General features: G+C 40.8%; 1 protein-coding gene across 12 annotated transcripts in view; it reads right to left on the bottom strand.

The window, feature by feature from the left end:
- The window catches only part of TENM2 (teneurin transmembrane protein 2), a 478,752-nt gene that overhangs the window by 11,879 nt on the left and 446,577 nt on the right, over positions 1-20,296 (bottom strand). For 10 of the 12 annotated variants that reach the window (XM_033517641.1, XM_033517644.1, XM_033517642.1 and 7 more), the window contains 7 exons: positions 19,987-20,236; positions 17,021-17,041; positions 12,932-13,164; positions 11,311-11,465; positions 9,942-10,816; positions 3,598-3,773; positions 1,807-2,042 (listed from right to left, as the gene is read on the bottom strand). In XM_033517641.1, the coding sequence (XP_033373532.1) occupies positions 1,807-2,042; positions 3,598-3,773; positions 9,942-10,816; positions 11,311-11,465; positions 12,932-13,164; positions 17,021-17,041; positions 19,987-20,236 (1,946 nt within the window). The remainder of the gene's footprint in view (positions 1-1,806; positions 2,043-3,597; positions 3,774-9,941; positions 10,817-11,310; positions 11,466-12,931; positions 13,165-17,020; positions 17,042-19,986; positions 20,237-20,296) is intronic. The other 2 variants (XM_033517643.1, XM_033517649.1) reach the window with 1 other exon arrangement.

Below are 20,296 nucleotides of genomic sequence, written 5' to 3'. Positions count from 1 at the left end.
CCTCATTTCCAAATTTCATTTTCAGTCCACTCAACCTGTGATAATCTCATAGTGATTTTCATTTAAAAGAGCTAAATGGATATGTGATTATTGTTACAGGAACTAACACCAGACAATTAAATGTTGAGGTGTTACTAGATAAAGCATTGTTTTGATTTGCATAACATGATGCAAGAAAACCTATCTCAAGCAAGGTTTCAGCACTAGATGTGTTTAACTTCAGCTAATTACCACAAGTGCCTCTATTAAATTTTTAGTATTGAGAGTTAGGATTACTGCAACTTCATTTCAGCATCCTATTTATTTTTATTTTGAACAACACCTAGTCAAAATGCAGAGCTGATCTATTTTCCACTTCCAATCAACTGCTGCAGGTCAACACATCAAAAATCAATTACACAGCCATGAAATTTAGTCATTAAGGATTAGCTGCTAATCTCATTCAATTTTTTTTCTAACCCTCCCCCTCTCCCCAATAAGTACATTCTGAGTGTTTGGAGAATAAGGAAAGTCTTGTTAACTCAGTACAGGGAATTAGATGCTAAGCAATAGGAAAATATAAAAAAATAACATCCAAGCAATTTTTTATTTTTGGAAATCACTACATAATTGCATACATATATTGCATTTGCTATATGATCTTGAACACACTGAACTGTATCTTGTGTTCAGTGACGTTGAAAGAATTGCTATAAGAATGAGGACTTGATCAGTACTACATTTGTTTTCTGCCCAGTACCTCAAATCCCTTCCAAAACTGCACACACTGAAGTAGTCCAATCAAAATATCAGTGAAAATCAGGCCAGCAAAGCACAGAATGGGATTAATCCAGCTGCAGCAGATCTTTAATTTGGCAGGGGATGGATTACATGACCTGACTGTCTTCCTTATCCTGTGCTTACGATTCTGTAATTATGGCAATTATTTTCCAATCGTGCCATTTGGGAAAGGGAATAAACACAACATGCCTGTCTCAGTGAGTCTGTAGGGGGATTTTACCATGGCAGAATGCTGTAGCTGTGTTTGCTCCCCAGCACCAGCTGGGGTAAGTCTGTCCTGGCAGTTTTACAAGTGGTGAGTGCTCAGATTCCATACCCCTTGAGAGGCAGAGTGTTTTGCAGCAACAGGGCAGTGAAGCTGGGGGAGGCTCTAGAATACATCTTTTGAGGAGTGGTTGAGGGAGCTGGGGGTGTTTAATCTGCAGAAAAGTTGGTTTGGGGAGACCTAAATTCTGTCTATAAGTCCCTGAAAGGAGCTAGCAGTTTGGGGGTTGGTCTTTTCTGTCACATCTCAAATGAAAGGATGAAAGGAAATTGCCTGAAGCTGCAGCAGGGGAGGTACAGATTAGATATTTAAAAAACTTTTTTCACTGCAAGAGTGTTCATGCATTGGATAGGTTGCCCAGGAAGGTGGTGGACTCACCATCTCTGGATGTGTTCAGGAGGCCTTGGGATACGGCATCTGGGGATGTGGTTTGGGGCAGTTACGGTGGGGTTGGGGTAATGATTGGACTAAATAATCCTGAAGGTCTCTTGCAACATTGATGATTCTGTGATTCTGTAAGAGTCTAGGTATTTTTACCAATCTCTTTTGGAATACTTTTGGTAACAAAGTTCTATAGCTGATTGCAGCAGATGATCCCACACAGCCAACTGAACTCTCAAACACAATTGTCACACCAAAGACAATCCCACAGTTGTACATTTTTAACAAGTAAAAGTAATGTCCTTCAAAATAAAAAAAAAAATAAAATTTCTGTCCAAAGAGGAAAAGATGACTTTTGTAACACAACAGGTTCTACTTACCCTGAGCTTTCTTCCAAACACCGTCACTTTGCCTTTAATCTGCTCCTTCCTCAGGCGCCATTCAATTGAGTTTAAACCATTTTCCATGGGTAGAGAAATATTACATCGTCCTATGGTGGGAGTCACAGTCCCAGCCAGGACATGAGGTTCGCTGTGAAAGCTAATGCTCATGCCATTGGCATACATCACTCTCAAAGTACCATTATTACAGAGCTGGTAGCTGTTCCTCACTTGATCTACAGCAATAATGAAAAGAAAATAATTTAGCTACTCCAGTCATAAAGAAAACATATAGCTTAATTTGATTGGTTTTTTATTGCACTCCTGTTGATGTTAAATGAAGTCAGCCTGCAATTACCATTTACGTGGTACTATGGTGGAAATTACAGATGTTACTGATTCATGTAAAGAACAGTAGTGTAACAGTGAGCCTGCAGAGAGATACTGTGTTTATTTCATTATGTTTTCCCTTCAGTCTTAATTGTGAATCAAAATGCACAGTGATATGTGTTGAACCACGTAATTTATTTCTGATATGAACAAAAACTCCTGAAAACTGAACTGCTGGATAAACAACAAAGCATTAAACTCCAGGACAAAAAGAAAAAGAAGATGATTGCTGGACTCTTTGTAAGTAGGAAGAAGTAAGTGCCTCTTGTTTTTGATTCCCTTTGTTTAAAAACTGTCTCCAAGCAGAGGCTTTGTACAGAATTACAGCGTGGCTTTGAATCCTCAAGGTGTGAGGCTCCAGCAGTGTGAGCTGGCAGCCACAGTGGTTCCCTCTCCTGCCTCCCTGCCTCCCAGCAGAACCACACTGACCTGATGGGCACACCTGGCCTCTGCTGGAGAAGAGCTACAGAAACAATCCCGTGCTTCTCTGGCCGTGCAGTTCTCCAGCTGTTTCACACAGCCAAGTGCCCTCACTCCAGGATGGAGTGCCAGAGTGTGCAGCTGTCAGCAACACATCAGTATTTGCCTGATGGAAGGACAGCATCTATGTAATTAATCATCTGGTATAAGAGAAATTAAGTCTTTGTGACCAGACCTGTCACGGTATAATAGTCTATAAATGTTGACATTTATGTCAGGAGGAGACTGTTGTTTGATGATGATATTCTCATTCAGTGACGTTAGGTCTTAATTAAAAAGCCACATCACTCACCAAAACCCTTTCAGTCTGTCTTTGAAAACTGACTTCACTCCATCAGATCCAATGCCTGGGTGGTGCTGGAATGTTCTACACAAACTCTGAACCTTTGTTGCTGCTGCCTCCTGCCACACTCAGGCTGTAACACTGTTCTTGGAAGGGCCACTGCTGGCACCACACAATCCACTGCTCTGATTGTTCTACACTGTAATTAATGGCAGTGCATAAATTTAGATTTCTTCTACTAGAAGGCTTCCTGAGCCTCTCCAGGAGGATCTCCCCCAGCAGCCACATCCAGCAGTCAGGTTGCACCTCTGTGGCACAGAAGTCAGAACCAATTTTGCAGGGAAGTACAGAGAAATGTGCAAGTGGGTGAAGTGTCCCTGACCCAGGAGGCAGTGGCAGGACTCACTTTCCCCAGCAGACAGTGACCATATGTACTTGACACAAAGCAGGACTGCAAAATGGCTCTTACCTGTCCTGAAGACCTGTCACTTTAGAAATAACCTTTATGGGAGTTTTTCTTGCAAACCTTACACGGTTTCCCCCTGCTCATAAGTGTACTAATGGCACAAATGGTTAGCCAATTCTTTCTCAGGGTGTGTGTGTGGTTAGGAGGTGTGCTGAGAAGTGTGCTTTGGTACCTTGAACAACTGTATAGGAAGCCTCCACAGAGGAGAGATTTGTGATGACCGTGACATCGTCATCCCGATTAGAATTCTCAATGTCGATGGTAATAGACTTTTCCATTTCTCGATGAAGGCTAGTTACCACTCCAGTGGGACGTGTTACATTGGTCAGACGCCCTTCATGATCATAGCTAATAGAAAAGTTAGTGAGAGCAAAAAAGCATGAGGATATATGTTCATTTCAATACCCAATGTATTAATAATGCACCACATTTGTGCAAAAAAACCCCAGACTGAAACAGATTTTCAAGAACATCCTGGCCATATCTATTTCTCTGTTCTTGAAAGAATCTATAATGATGAAATAAAATTTTTTAGATACTGATCTCAGCTACATGGGTGCAAATCCAGGCTAACATATTTTAAGTTATTAAATTAATTAAATTGTTATGACTATATGGAGTGATATTTGGCTCAAACAGTTACAAGTAGTAAATTAGTCTGCATTTTAATGGTTGCATTTCACTCTAAGGAAATGGACTTTGATGGACACTGCAATAAACAATTGCATAAACTGTATAAACTGCTTTTGAATACTTAGTGGAAACTGAGTATGGTCTTGAGTGACATATCAAGGAATAAACTTGCCATAAAGTATTAAAAAACACAGCAGCTTGACAACATAATAATTTCATTTAGATCTTATCTGTGGTATTCAAGTGCATTTTGGGGTCAGTATTTTGGCTCATAAAGATGAAAGATGAAAAGCACAGGATAGAGGTTGGAGTTGCACAAAGGGCAGCAGTCAGCACTCAGAATAGACCTTAGAAAATGAGTTAAATGCTCCAGAGGCATAAAGATTAAACAAAAAAAAAAAAAGAAAAAAAAGAGGAAAAAAAGGCTTTCCGTGATTTTATTGAGTTAAATTTCTTTAGAGGTATAAAGCCTGAGGAGGGGGGAAAGAAGGAATGCTGCTGGAAATCAAATCATACCCTTTCCCCCTTTCCTGCAGTATGCTCTAGCTGTGTGCATATGTTTGCTAAAGAAGCAATCCCTTGGATCTTAGGGGCGAGAAATGGGGACCTGAAACAAAATCAGCATTCCAGTGTGACACTCTGCTTTCCGCCGTTCTCTGCTCGTGCAAGAGTCTCTCATCCAGCTGCTACCAAAGCACATGGGCTTCTAGAGAGCAGAAAGGCAAGAAAAAATGTCCTGTGTAGATAAAGGGAAAAGTTTAGGTAGAGATTGAAACCAACTGGTCATCCTTGGGATGTAGAGATGCAGGGAGCAGGAAGCCTGGAAGAGAACTGGTAATCCATTGCCTGAGAGTAACAGAAGAGAAGAGCAGCAAGTTTAGTATCATGGAGCTAGCTCAGTTCATTGTGGGTTATGGTTGGCTGTAAAGATGAAAAAAAATCAGAGCTTTCAACATGGCTTTACAATTAAAACACTCAGAAACCTCAGATTAGGCCACCTGTACTGAAATGTACAGCATATCTAAAAAATTAAGACACAGATTGGCTCCTCAGTTAAAACGAACAAAACATATGACTTTCAAATCCATTGCAAATGGTTGCACCCATTCAACTGAATATTTGTGAGGAAGGAAAAAAATCACCTGTGGAGCAACAAGCCTTACCAGAACCAATGGAAGTATTAGGCAAAGAAGAAATCAATAAAACAAAGCATCATGCGACCTAAAAGGGACCAATAATACATTGTGTTCATTTAAGTAGTTCAGGATCAAAGAAAGATTAAGTAACATGATTTTTCTCAGTATAATCACAAGCTTCTCTCCACAGATAGATATATATTTATATATAGATATATTATCATTATTAGCAAGATACTGAAAAAAAATAATATGTTGAGATAATCTATGAAAGTGGGTTTAGTTTTTATAAAGGTCTTCACAAAAAAAAAAATAAATTGAAAAACACTCCAAAATAATAGCTAAAGGAAGAACTTGATCCAGCCAAGCATCTGTCTAGCAGGGGAAAAGTACAAAAAATGGACAATTTCAAAAAACTGAAGGTTAATAAGACCCCTAAAGAGTCTGTATGTCGTGTGTTTCATGATGAGCAGAGTGATGAAGAGAACACTTGGATGTCAAATCTTACAGCACAATGTTATTTAGGACAGACTAGAAAAAAACTATGAGTGTCTCAAGTGTGACTCTGCAGCACTCGGTGAACTTCCAGAAAAATGGTTGGTGAAATTCCCCATCAGCAAATATATTTTAGGCAATGCAAATGAGACATTAATTTAAACTCTTCATTCACATTGCTGGGTTTTTAATTAACCTAGGAAAAATTCCTGGGGATTGCTGTGGGCTACTCACTGGAAATCTCTATTCAACGTGTAAGGGCAGTCTAAAAAGTAAATACGGATGTGAATGTACAGAGATTGAAGCAGAAAAATGAAAATATTCCAGTGCTATTTCAAGAAATGATTTTTTTACCCCTGCCATGGGGCAGGTTCCCCAGTGCTGGTCACAGCTTTGAAAGCAGCAACAGTAGAGATTAAAAGGGTTTATAAGCAAGTGATGGATACACTTAACAAAATACATAAAAAAGTACTCTCCTTGAAAACCATTTAGACTACTAGTTAAATATATAAAAAAAAATTCTACTTAAATTATATATATATACACTGTGATAGCAATATATAAAGAAGGCATTTTTACTTTTTTCATTGTATCAAAATAAAATCTTATTTTAAAAAATAGCTTAAAGGTAAAAAATTTAAAATGAATATAACAGAAACCTTTTATGTACCACAAAATTTAGATGAAATATTCCTGAGGTTTTTGATTTTTTTTAATTTATGTATTACGTGAGAGCAAGTGCTCAGTATAATACAGCACACAGACATTTATCTGAATAATAAGAATAAACTATATATGAATTAAATGATTATGTACTTCTCTTCTTCATGTCATGAACCTGGGTATAATGAAGTAAAAAACCAAAATTTACAATGCAAAATATATTAATTGACCTGGTGTCTTCTTCAAAAGCAGTCTCTACCCATTGGAGTCTGTGATACCCTGTCAGCCTGGATGAATCAGGTCTGATAAGGCAACATTTTAAAATGGGTACACCAAATTCCTGAGCTTTTGTTACTGACTTCAGTTAGAGTAAGGCTTCATCCCAAGTTTTTCTACTAATAAAATTAAAAGGGCAAACAACCTTTATCCCAGTATCTTAAAAACCAACAAACAGCAGCATCTCCCCACTGCTACCTCACCAACTCTTTGCTAACCGTGACCAAGCCCCTGCTGCCAACAGGCAGAGGTTCCCCAGGACAGCTCTGGGTGACACCAAAGCTGGTGGCTGTCTCTGCCAGCCTGGTGGCTCTGCTCTGCCCATGGACACACCTACAGCTCAGCCTCCACCCTGGGTCACAGCTGAGCACTTGAACACCTTCTCAGGTAGCTACAAGCATCTGTGCATCCCTTCAGCAGGCTTGTGACAGTGCCCTGAGGGCTGCTGTCCCTTGGCCGCTGCTGTGGCACCTCTGTTCCTTTGGCAGTTTTTATGACCAGCATCTCGTGCTCCTGCATGAGTCCTGCTCCTGACAGCTCGTGGGGGGAGCAGGGAGAACAGGGCCATATCCAGCACTGCAGAGAGGAGGAACAGCAGCTTCTGACTTAACACAGAGCAGGGCAAGGCACAGATCCACACACATTTACATACATCCCTGTTTTCTCTCCCTTTTAAAACTGATTCAAGAAAAAAACTGCAGCATTCTCTCAGGATGCTCCCTAGACCAAGAGGAATACCACTGGGAACTGCTTCAAAGATCTGTGCTTCATGCCCAAGCCAAGCTTAAATTACCCCATGTGAGCCTGCTGGTAGCTGTTCTATTATTGAAGAGCCTTGGCTGTTCCTACTGCAAATGAGCTGCATACACGTGCACAGATGCTATCTATAGAATTCACATATGGAGTGTGCACACACACAAACCAGCTTGTGTCTCTGTGTGTGCAGATGCACACCTAGATTAACTGCACAAATTTAATTCTGAGAGCATTTTCAGGGTAAAGTTTCAGATAAATGAGAGGAATATGCCCAATAAGATAACGCGGCACTTCCGCGTCTGCTTGATATAAATGCAGTGACATAAATTTTTCATAAGAACTTTAGCTCATGTAGTACTTTACCACTTAAAAGACCTCTGTTCTTTTCCAGTTCTGCTGATTATGTCTGTATGAATGCATGAATGTAACTGCACAGAAAACTATTTTATTGTCCTTATAAACTCTCATTGGCTGAATACTTCTTTCATCTTCAATTGATATTAAGTTATAGCTACCAAAAAAAATTGCAGAATGATGAATACAAAATTTTCTCTTAGAAGTTGTTTCAAAGAACAAACAGAAACGAGAACTGTGACTGAGGACTGTGATTGTTTAGGTTTGTATATTCGATTTAAATAATAACTTTATGGTTCTCTCATCTATGGGCTCTATGCTTATGAGAATATATGTACAAATCTGGGAGAAATAAGTTATTTTTGCTGCCTCATCAGAGTTACTAATTATCTAAGACAGTACCTCAGGCTGTAATATTTAGATCTAAATATGGTATTTAACTTCACTGACCTGAGGCAAAAGTTGTGCATCTCTTCTTATTTGATCTTGGAAAAAAATCTGCAGCACTATGTACACATTAAATGAAACTTTCAGCTGATCTCAGTAAGACATCAAAGCCCCTACCTTCTGTATTTCCTTAGGAATCATAATAACCATGTTAACCTAGCACTTGGTGTGACTCTCAGATACCAGTTATACCAGTTTTGTAACCGGTAACTTTCTTATGACATTTTTTAAATGAATTGACATTTGACAATGTTTTATGGATTTTCACACAGAGTGTTAAATTCCTTTGCTGTTTAGTTTTCTATAATTAATTTATGGTGTTTTGGGAAATAACTAATTTATATGACTGCATCTTGCCCTACCTATTGAGGAAAAAAAAAGAACAAAAAAAACCTTCCTAGAAGGGCATCCCCATCTCATCAGCAATAATATGAAATTTCATTCTGTCTAGTCCAGTGAGCTCTTCACTTGAGCTTATAATCATGAGGCAACACCTTCGTGCAGTCACGTAACTGAACTATTTGTGTGAGTAATCTTTGGTAAAGAAATAATTTTTGTAAAATATTAAGCCAAAGCAAGCCCTTCCCCAGGTGAAGCGCCTGTCTGGAGGAGAGCAGTGAGTGGTTGGGCATGCAGGGCCCCACGAGAGGGCACTGCTTTCCTTCCAACGGGGACCAGCTGCAGCATCCCTGCTGTAGGGAAGGCATTCCGAGCACACTGAGCACGGCTCCTTCTATTCCTGCATTTCTTACGTTTTCTCTAAACAGAGAAAACAGGTGGCCAAGCTGAATGCATCAATAAACTAAGAGGTGTGTGCCATTGATAGTCTGCGACCTTGAAAATAAACCTGCTGTTTAAAAAGAAGTAGCCTTATTTTCTACTCACTGATTTGGGGAGTGATATTTTTTAATCATTAACTAATTCAGATAAAATATATGGCATCAGACTTGCCATACTTAAATATATTTTTCAATGTGTCATTTAGCTTCTCTTTTTAAAATTGCTTTGATCAAAAAATGGCAATAAGACTACTAAGAGTAGGATAAATATTAATAAAAATTGGACTAGTTTTTCTAGATTTTTAGTATACTTTTGAACCTCATCTCTTCAGATGAATTTAATTTAAAGAGGAAGTTCTGTCTATTTAATCTATATGCTCATGAACACCAGTGTGCTTTTGGGTTATCTACAAATTATGGAAGTTACACCAGGGGTCTGACAGATAGCTGGGGATCTAATTTCCTCACTTGTCTCAGGAATGAACAATCATTGAAGTTAATCAACATTTTAACAACCATGAGTAATATATGAGGCTGAACAGAAAGGGAGATAATTTGAGTTCCAAAAGAAGCTGCAGCATGAGGGCTCTCAGAGAGAGGCAGCTCTGGGGGAGCTGCAGGAGGAGCGCTGGGCTGCTCGGGCTGTGGGCAGCCCTGCTGACCATCAACAGCAGCTTAACAAAGCAGGGGTTCTGGCCATGGCACACAGTCCCTTGTGCTGGGAGGGGATGAGCTGCCCCAAACTCAACCCCCAGGCAGGGATTTAGGGGGATCAGCACCCGCCCAAAGGACCCAGCACAACTGACACCACCACAAAGCCACTTTACCATTTCCAGCATCACCCTGCACTGAGATGCAATGGCCTTACTCAGTACCTGTGAAAAACCTACAACAAATTGCAGCAGGGTCAGCCTAGGGCCTACTCACTACCATTTGAAAAATAAATTTATGCTTAATATATCCAAAAACATTCTTACTCATAAAATGTTGTCCATCCTGTTTCATCACTCTTCGTTGCTAAGAGACCACTGTTTCCATTATATGTCATTAATCCGAGCTCCAGGGTCTGTGTTGAGACCAGCTTGAGTCCACCATTAGTGCCGACAGCCAGCGTGACAATCTGATTATCCGGCATCAGTAAATGGCGGGGCATCCCACTGGCATCCCGGCGCACCTTCAGGGAGTTGCCATTGTTGTCCATCACCTCCGTGACATCGTTATCGCTGCTATAGGTGAAATTGTACAAGTATTCCCCGGTAACGAGGCTCAGAGTGTACTGGTGAATCCCATCAGCATTGAAGACATACAGCTCCTGTTCTCCTGGAGATGCAGCTTCATATTGGTTAAAGGAATTAAGAACGGGCCTGTTTTTACTGACAGCCCTAATGCGGATATTTCCGAGATCAGCTATGTAGATGGTACCATCTGGGGCCACAGCTAAGGAAGATGGTGAATTTAAGATGGCATCAGTGGCATACCCATCATCCCCAGCATAGCAATTACAGTTGACATCATTTTTGCAATCACAGTCTGAAGCTGCCCCTGCAAGAAGGCATATTTCTCCATTGGTAGTTACCTGGCGTAGCCGATTAATTTTTTTTTCGTCTGTCTCACTGATGTAAAGAACTCCTGTGTGTGAGATGGCAATGGCACTGGCTGATTCAAGTGCAGAATGAATAGCCAGTTTGCTAAGAGAGTAGTCTATACCAGGAACCTGGCAGTGCATGGGGCGTCCAGCAATAATGCTAACTTGATGGTTTTCTGTGATCCGTAAAATAACATTGTTCTCTAGGACATAAAGGGAGTTGTCCATGGGATTGACAGCGAGATCAGTAGGCCACTCCAGCCGTACCTATGAGTTGCACAAATTATTACTGTAAAACTCGAAACTGAAAAGTACACTCCTAGTGTTTAAAATTCCACGTGTAACAACAGCAAATTAGTGAGGGGTTTATCAGTGCAAATCATGAAACCAAGTCATGAACGGAAACTATTTCAAACAATGATTTTGTTTTTCGGAAATATTAAAGCTACGTGCAGTTGTAACTTTGGCTAATTGTGTTTCTGTGCAAGAATGAATGCTACATTGTAGAAGCTCTAAAATAATTACAGAAAAACAGGCAATTAAGACAATAACTCCCATTATCTCAACCTTATTTCTCTATAGTTGCATAAATAAACTGTGTTAGCCACAGTAAAAAGGATGGTTCACCCGTTTCAGTAACAAATCAAATACGTTATCATCTTGTGCTGCATAATGTATTTCTTAAGTGGCCAGGCAGTCATCCAAAATAGATGCCCATCTCTTCTAAGGCAGAGAGGAAAATAAATGCAGTAAGAATCTACCTGGGTGACATCCATGCTGGAATCACAGCTGAGAGGTCGAACAGCAGTTAGGTCATTGGAACCCAGCAGTGTTGATATAATTCCATTCTGATCCACTTTTCTAATCATAGTGGCATCAACAAAATACATGAGTCCATACTTATCCACTGCAATTCCTGCAAATATAAAATCCAGGCATCAGCATAGCAGTGAGGCTCCTGGCTTCAAGGCAGGCTTTGTCTTGTTTACAAGATGGTGAAATTTGCTCACTTCCCCTGTTCCTTCCTCCCTCCTAAGCTGAGCACAGGTCCTGGAACCCTCCAACAACTCACAGTTCTGCTAAAGAAATGGCATCAAGCAGGTTTATCCTTCAGGGCTTTAAAGAAAACCACAGAAGTCCCCAGACATGCCAAAGACCCAGCAGAATGCATCAGCTTATTTCTAGATTCAAACTCTCTGATATATTACATAAGCTCAATTAAAAAATCATCTCCTAATTTTACTCAGAAATTTGAGGCATTGCTTTCTTCATCTGAAGAATCTAATGAGGAAGAAGAATTTTTTTAGACATCTTTTAAAGTACCTTCAAATTTTTTTGAAAACTAGGAAGACATTGCATTTTTTCTGTTTTTTTTTTTTTTTTTAATTCTTTGACCTGTTGCAGTAAAAATACAGAAAGAACATCTGGTGTTTCCAGATGAAGACACAGGGGTTGCCAGCCTAAAAAAAAAGGGAAAGTTCAACTCCTGTCACACTATGAGTCCTTAAGAGAGGAAAGACACAGAATGGAAGGTGCTCCCTTGAAGGAACAGACAGATGCTGCTGCCCGTTGGGAAGGAGGGCAGCCTTTCACTCACTTGCCTTTCCTGCTTTGATTTAGTGCACTGCCTTGTCCATTTCTCATGTGGAAAATAAAATATTGATCTAAAATTTCTGTCTTCAAATGGTTGCAGTGCTCATCCCACTGGGCAGTGAGAGAAGATATAGCTTCATCTTTTTAATTTCTATGTGTTAACTGAAACTACTTCCTATACAAAGGAAGTGGACTTTCTGTTTTTGTGTACCTTTATGATTGTCTAGGTATTTTCAGCTACTGAAAAAACCCAAAGATGTTTGAAGCACATGGCAATGCATCTGATTAATTCATCCTTACAATTAAGATGAAACAACAGGGAAGAAAAAAAACCTTTAAAAGAAACATATCCCCAAATCTCGATATCATCTTGAAAACTTTTTGTCAAAAATTAAAAACTGGAAAGGGCAAAAATCCTTTCTTTTTTTTTCTCTGATGCTGAAGAAAAAGGAGATACATGGAGGAAAAACTCAGAGAAAAGCCACAGCAAGCAATTTCTATCCCCAAAGACTGCATCTCAGACAGTAATCAGTTTTCCAGTTTACATGCTTGCTTCTTGGAGTGAGCAGTACGCTGCTAATTTGTGTTCTGTTCTCCTTTAGCAGCACTCAGTGCCGGGGTAATAAAGTTTGCTTTAACTAAACAAAGCACGAACACTTGCCAATCCACTGTAATTAAAGCCCAGAATAAAAATCACCAAGCAAGGAGTGATTTAATTGCCAGATAATTATTTCCACATCCAGCCTAGCTGCACGCAGTCATTTTCTCCAGCTTCTTTTCCTCCTTTACCTCGAGGGCTCATTAGGGTTGCGTCCACTGCCTTCCCTCCATCCCCACATCTGGCTTCGTCAAAGGGCAGGCACTGCTCTCCTGTCCCTGCCACCACTTCAGAGTTACCAGCAAGGTCCTTCGTGCCCGTGAGGGACTTGACTTTGTAAATCCGTCGGCTATTGGTGTCCGACACGTAGAGGGAGCCTGAAACAGGGTCCACGGCCAGATAGTATTTATGAGCGGGATTGTTGCTTTAGAGAAAAAGAAAGCATAAAACAGAAACAGCTGAGCAGTCTAGAAACTTCACAGGCTTTCAGAGCTTGGATACTCATCAGGCACAGAAAGATCTGGAAAGAAAGTCTGACACCTTCGTACAGAGGTGAGGTCTGAAGGACCATCACCTGAGGACCTGTCTTGATTAGGGCCTGGTCAGTGTTCAGAGGGATTGTAATTTTAAATCTCACTCATCCTTCTACACTGAACCTTGCACAGCAGAGCCCAATAAGCCAGAGCTGCACAGCAGTCCTTCCTCTTGATCTCTTTAGCCCTTTAGATCTGCTTCAGGTCAATTCTCTTCGGCTTATCTCTTTCCCCCCTCCCCGCTACCTTGTTTAACTTCCTTTGGAAGCAAAAGTCATAGGAGTAAGATCAAAGAACCAGCTTCTGAGTTACTTAGATTCTGCCACAAGATTTGTGAGGTCTTGTATAAATAGGAGGCAGAGGCATAACAAATTTATTTCTAAAGCAAATTTGTTCTCATTCATTCTTATCAAGAATTCCATTTGCAGCAGATGAAGTTGGTTATATAACTAAAACCGGAGACCCCCAAGTGTCTGACTTTAACTCCAAACCTTCTGTTATTGAAAAACTGGTCCTCAGTTTGTGACTGGAATGGGAGCTCATATGGAAAGCTACTGCTCTTCTGAAATATATGTTTTTTGACAGCTTGTCACATTTTGGAACTACTTTAGCAAATCATCTGCAAATTGAGAAATGTCAATCTTCACAATATATATATACATTCACACACACAAAACTGCAGTGCAGAAATATTTTCAAAATCTTGCCTGGCTAGTTTTACTCAGTTTATTTGGATTTTAAGCATGATGTGAATTTTCCAGCCTTTGGAGCCTATGGGTGAGCGTAAATAAGGTCAATGGTGGTTTCAAAGCAGAGAAGACAAATGAAGACAGGAAGAAAAAAAATGAAGGTTACTTACCAGTAACCAGAGATATTTGCCTCCAAATATCCACACTCCTAGTTTCATGTGGCAAAAGTGCCCATCTCCAAGAGTGAGGATACACAGAGGTAAGTTATGATGGACATAAGCCATTTCTTGATCAGAATCGCTGAAACTATAATAAAGCCACTTTCAGCAGATGGATCCATCGGCACACCAAGATAACTGTGGTCATGTGCTCATGACCAGATTTGAAGGAATGAGGAGGCCCCAAAATATCACTTTCTACAGTTATTTTCCTCTATGCCAGTCTTTGACATGCCATGGGTTTAGTTCAGTAATGGTTTGTTCTAAGACTGTAGAAAGTAGGAAGGAGATTGGTTGCATCGCAATTCAGTAGGCAGAGGCAATACCATCTGCTGAAGTCTAGGAGTGTAGAAATTAGAGATGAAGAAATACAATAAACAAAAAAATACTTGGCAGGTTTATTTCATGCATGGATCTCAGAGTACTTTAAAAAGATGGGTGTAGCACCCATTTTACAGAGGAGGAAACTGAGGCACAGAGAGGTTAAGTGGTGTAGACAAAGTTATGCAGGGAAACTAGTGACATGCTTGAGATTAGAGCACAATCTCATTATCCCCCAAGTTCCTCTCCTTATCTTCAGCAGCAGACTGCACCTCTTCACTACACCCTTATCACATTCCTTCTCATCCCTCCAAAATAATGCTCAATCTTCTTTGCCACATTGAAAAATAGTTCTTTCCACTTTAAAGATTCCTCCAGTCTCTCAGGTATCTGAGCCATACAAACACCTGCATGTTTGTCATTGCTTCAAAACTCTGCTCTGTTCTCCCACCGTGCTTTCCCCTTACCCTGAAGAACACACTCTGCTGTGGTGCTGGCATTGTGCTGGACTTGACAAATACACCCAAACTTAGCTCAAGGCTGCCCTGCAGCTGGTGCCTTTTGCATGGCCCTTCTGAAACAAGGCACATCCCCCAGCCTGGCCAAATGGGGACCTGAGGCAGGCACAGACAGGAGCTGGGCACAGACAGGAGCTGGGCACAGACACTGCTGCTCACACCTGGAAGCCAGGGTCCTGCTGGACTCAGTGGTGAGAGCTGCTCACACAGTGCCCAGGGCAGCAGCAGCCACCCTGCAGGAATGGAAGGGTCTCTCTTGTTTTCACACATGATTTTGCCAGCATGTGCCCACCCCTGCCTCCCCTCTGCCCTCAGCCAGCCCTAGGTGTGCCCTGCTGCTGCCAGGATGGGGTAAGACATGAGTCAGGGTAAAGAGCAATGGCAGAATGTGGGATATTGCCCTCTCCTCTCTGCAGTCATGGTGCATCCATGGAGCTCACCCTGCCTTTCTCCTCTGGAATCTCCCCAGGGCAGCTGTGCCAGGGAGTCAGTCACAAGCTTCATTCCAGATCAGAGAGCAGCTCACTGGAGCTGCAGGCCTGTTCCATACTCCTTCCCTCTTTCCTCAACCAGGGAAGGGAACCGATAGTGGAAGACTCTAAGCAAATTTTTGAGGGAATTTGGCAGAAAATGACTGCTGGAAGGTAGTTCTAACATGCACTCACTGTGCTCCCAAAGAATCGATGAGACTATTACCTCAAACAGGGATTTGTTTTATAAGTGAGTACTCAATATTTCTCAAACTGGCATCTGAGCAATTAAAGACCTCTGCCTCTCTCTTCTCCTCACAGTTGCAATCTTTCACTTGAATTATAGGAGGCCAAGGATTGTACCTTGTTTTAAAAGATTTTCCATGGCATTCAGTGTCGCTCAGAGGCCTCTGCCAATAATGTCTGTGCCTCCAGCCCCCTGAGTGAATGTGTGGTCACCACCACCTGCAGCCTCCCTCTGCTCTCTGAGGGAGCCTGGGGCCTGGCAGCAAGTGCAGCTCATTCTCCCTGTTCTTCTCACAGCTGCAGCAAATTCTTTTTAACAGCAGCTTTTCTTTAAGCTTAACCAAAAGAGAAGATTTGTCCAGAGCAAGTCTCTAAGCAGATGAAAAATGAACTAGGCTTAGTTGAAGCAAATGAGGGGCCTCCAGCATCACCAATAATCATTAGCAAATTGTGAATGAACTCCTCCAGATAAGAATAGTTAGGGGTGTTACTATACCAAAATATATTAAGGGGAAATGATCCTGTTTAGCCCAGACCATCTATTACATCACAGAAATGGAAAGTATGGTTTTAGAAGGGTAATGCACAGGACACTATGAAACAGTTTACAAGAGCTCTTCTTGTTCTTGCCCTTGATTTTCTCCAGGGTGAACATCCTCCCTGTCCCAGGTGTGGCATGAAAGGAGGCACAAGTGTTTCCTATGCTGCAGCCATCCAGAAGACCTAGTGCTCTCCTCCTAACATCCAGGAGGATAGTGCCTCCCTCCTGAATCTCACAGGGCTTCTAGTGGTTGCACACAGCCAGCCCCACAGGTTGGCCATTAAATGTGTTTGACAAAAGAAATATAAACTAAATTATGGCAAAGGACAGCAGGTTCAGAAAATCATTAATGACCAGAAAATGAGTTTTTGACCTATATGCAGTCATTAGTGCTTTTGTGAACCTTTCTGGCATTTGTGAAAATGCTGTTGTAGTTTACCTTGACCATTTTGACCAATTATAGACAGCAGGGAGAGGTGTTTATCTAGAAGTTAGCTTGGGGTTCATTATACTTGCATTCTACTAGAAATTTCTAATTACTGTCAGAACTTATTGGCTGCTTTTTGACTGCATTTTGTAATTGCTAATGCTTATAATATTCATAACACACAATTAGCACATAAAAATGTTTCTATATATGGTACATGAAGAACATAACATTACACAAGAAGCACAACACAAAAAGCAAACACAATGAAGCAAACAAACCATATCAAATTATATGGGAAAGAGCTCATGTCTTACCTATGTTTAAACTCTTTATTTCTTTATAGAAAGGGAACAGAAGAAAAAAGAACAAACAGTTAGCTGAAGAATAGATGGTAAAGCAAACATAGTATTTGTTTTATTTTACAAAAGGACACAGGAGAAGATATCTCTTTTCAGCACTAGCCTTAGCTCAGTTTACAGATGAAGAGTGACTGGGAGGGATAGAGCTGCAAGCTAATTCCCTATAGGATACCCCTGCCCCCACCCCCCTCCCCTCATATTTAGGAAACTTTCTGAACCACTGAAAGAATTTTCACATGGAATTACGTGTAGCTTGGGGGCTAGGAGTGAGAAACTGGCAGTTCTCTGGATACAGAACTGGGAAACACTGGTTTTGGATATTGTCTGCCAGTTGGAGGCAACCTCTTTAATCAAAATAGGTTTCCAACAGGCTATTTCTAGACAAATTTTTACTATGCAGTTTGTTTTTCTCTCCTCCCAGTCTCTAAAATAATTGCTTAAAGCAAGTTTGGATGTTTCTTGGTATCTGTTTAAGCCTATCAAAGCCAATGTCAGGGTAAAAAAGCCCCTTCTAAGCGAGCAGTAAGGTACTGTACAATGGGAGATAAACAGCATTAACTGATCCACAGCTTACTGCCCAGCCACAAAGCCAAAGGAAAAGTGCTCTCTACTTCCCACAAGAAAATGAACACATTCTCCACTCACACAGCATTTCACTGTGTTGATGTAATTTCCATTTAGGAATATGCACTGAGCAGAGCACAGAGGTTTGTGACTCCTGAGCTGCAGCTCTGCAGGCACAGCCCCCAGCTTACAGCCCCAGCATGAAGCCTCACATGCAATGCTGGAGTCCAGATTCCTGCTGGCCATTCCAACCAGGCACCTTCACAAAGGACAGTGCGAAAGAAATATGCACACTGGGATATTCTGACATATAAAGGCACTCAAGATTTATAGGGGCTTATGTAAAACCAAAATTACATCAGCTGTGAAATCTAAACAAAGTGATGTATTTGGTTTGTAATACTTGTGAACATACTGGTTGCAACATAATCCAAACTACTTGATATGAGCTGAAGACTCTGCTCTCATTCACACTTAAATGGCTCAAATCTTCAAACTCTTACCCATGTAACTCATGCAAATTTCAAGATGAGCAATGAATCACAATTACTGCTATAGATTATGTTTGCTGGAATGGACCTTAATTCCCTTTAGAGGAAGGGGGGGTAAAAGACATCAAAATGTAATCCTAAAGTCTGTAAATCCTAAAAATCTGTATGTCAAGTCCTTTGCAGCTGTCCAACAGCACTCACAAAGCATCAGCTTCATTGTTAATTGCTTCTAGTTATAACAGAAGCTAAAGAAACCATATTATGGAAAACAGACTTTCATAAAGGAGGAAGTGGACAACAGCAGATAAAAATCTGTCTTCTGTTTCTCTACTGATGTCCTTCCCAATTTTCCCTCACACATGATGAAAACCCTAGTTCCCTCTCAATGTCTCTCACAGAGAGAGAAAACAAAGTACTCACACTAATAATATTGTAAATTTTATGGCAACATTTTCAAACATAAGGTGGGCTAAGAAACTGTCACTGGCTAATATTGGTGAGGTGCATAAAAATACATTATAAGAAGTATCCTAATCTGAAAATGTTTCTCTTCACCTATAAAGCTGTATTCCTGTTTACTAGAAAGCTAAAAACATCTGAACAACTTAGAAAAAAATAATTAGCATATTCTATATAATGCAGAGTTATAGTGCATATTGATATAAATATTTATAGCAGGTCACACTTCCATGCCAGCTACCTTCTGTGGTTTAAACTGAGCTGCTAGCAGAAAGCACTGGATGATCCATGACTTTTTTTTTTTTTTTAAAAAAAATATAATGAGGCAGCCTGATGGTGTATGAGGTAGGTGTCAGAGAGTGATTTCAGAGTTAAATTGGCCTGAATCAGATCTCTTTTATTTTCTACAGAATCAGAATTCACAATAGTGACATCAACAGAATGACATGAATGGAAGAGAGGTGTAAAATAGAGGTAGGCCTCCTATTCTTTAACAGTCCAATCATTTTGCACTTTTTCCCACTAATTAAAAACTAAATGTGGAAGCAGAGGAATTGGTTATTGGTCATATGATTGAAAAAAGACTTGTGACCTAAATTCTTTCAATGTACTTTGCTGCTATATCCAATTCCCAGGAGCACCAATGCTGTGGCCTGAGAGGGCTCCAGAAGGGGCAGCAGACAGCCAGGGCACGCTGTTTCTCCTCATTTTTCTGCAAATACTCAGTACTGCTGTAAGCATAAGGTCAAGTTACATGAGTTAGGGTTTGAAGCAATAACTCTTGCCTCTCCTAGAAGAATGAAAAAAGGAGATGGAACAGAAATGGGTGAAGTGGTACATTCTACACTCATGCCTTCCCTATTAAGGGATCATATCTTAAGGTTGGAGGGGGGCACAGGACAGGGGGAAAGAGTCACAATCTTAAAAAGAGTTCTGATGATGCAAAATGACTCTGTATGTCAACCTGAACTGCACTTGTCAACCTACAGAAATAGACTCACAAGCATGGAGAAGAAATGTGAAAGTGGATCTCAAAACCACTGCAGGAGAACCTTCCTTCTGACCTCACAAGACTTACACCTTTACCTGTCACTGTGGCTCAGTACCTAAGGGCAGACTTTTCAAACAAAACTAAAAGATGCACTGAGGGAGGACTGAATCAGTGATCACTAACGAGACAGAGATGGTTTGTACTTTCTGTACAAGTTAATTTGTACTCTTAATTCCTTCACTTTAGTCACTGCTCTGGTAAGTTACAGACTTTGAACTATGCATTTCTGTGCCCCATTTCTCCACTGGAATTTAAATAGGTTGAAAGTGACAATGTTTTTCAAAATTATAAAAAGTAATGGTAAAGGCTGATTTGAGCACAGGCTCCAGAAGCGAAGCGCTGAGGTTAAGCCTTACCTCAGCTCCAGTATGCTCGTGACATTCCTGGAGGGGAAGATACGCCGAATATAGTTAAAATCCCCAACAAAGAGACTTCCATCAATACCCACTGCCAGTGCTACAGGGGCCAAGAGCTTATTTCCTTCTGCCAGACCATTGCAGCTCGGACAGGATATGCTTCTGCGGCGCCCGTTCCCCATAATGCTGGTTATCACAGCTGGCTGCTGAGTGAGAAACTGATTTTCTCCGTTGCCTTTGTGCAATATACCTAAGGACAGAGAGGAGAAGTGGTTATTACCACTATTCATTGCAGGGAACTTCAGGCTGT

Source organism: Parus major, chromosome 13, assembly GCF_001522545.3.
Source record: "Parus major isolate Abel chromosome 13, Parus_major1.1, whole genome shotgun sequence".
Taxonomy (NCBI): domain Eukaryota; kingdom Metazoa; phylum Chordata; class Aves; order Passeriformes; family Paridae; genus Parus; species Parus major.
Note: the sequence above shows the minus strand (reverse complement) of the source record. Positions and strands in the feature narration are given on the sequence as shown.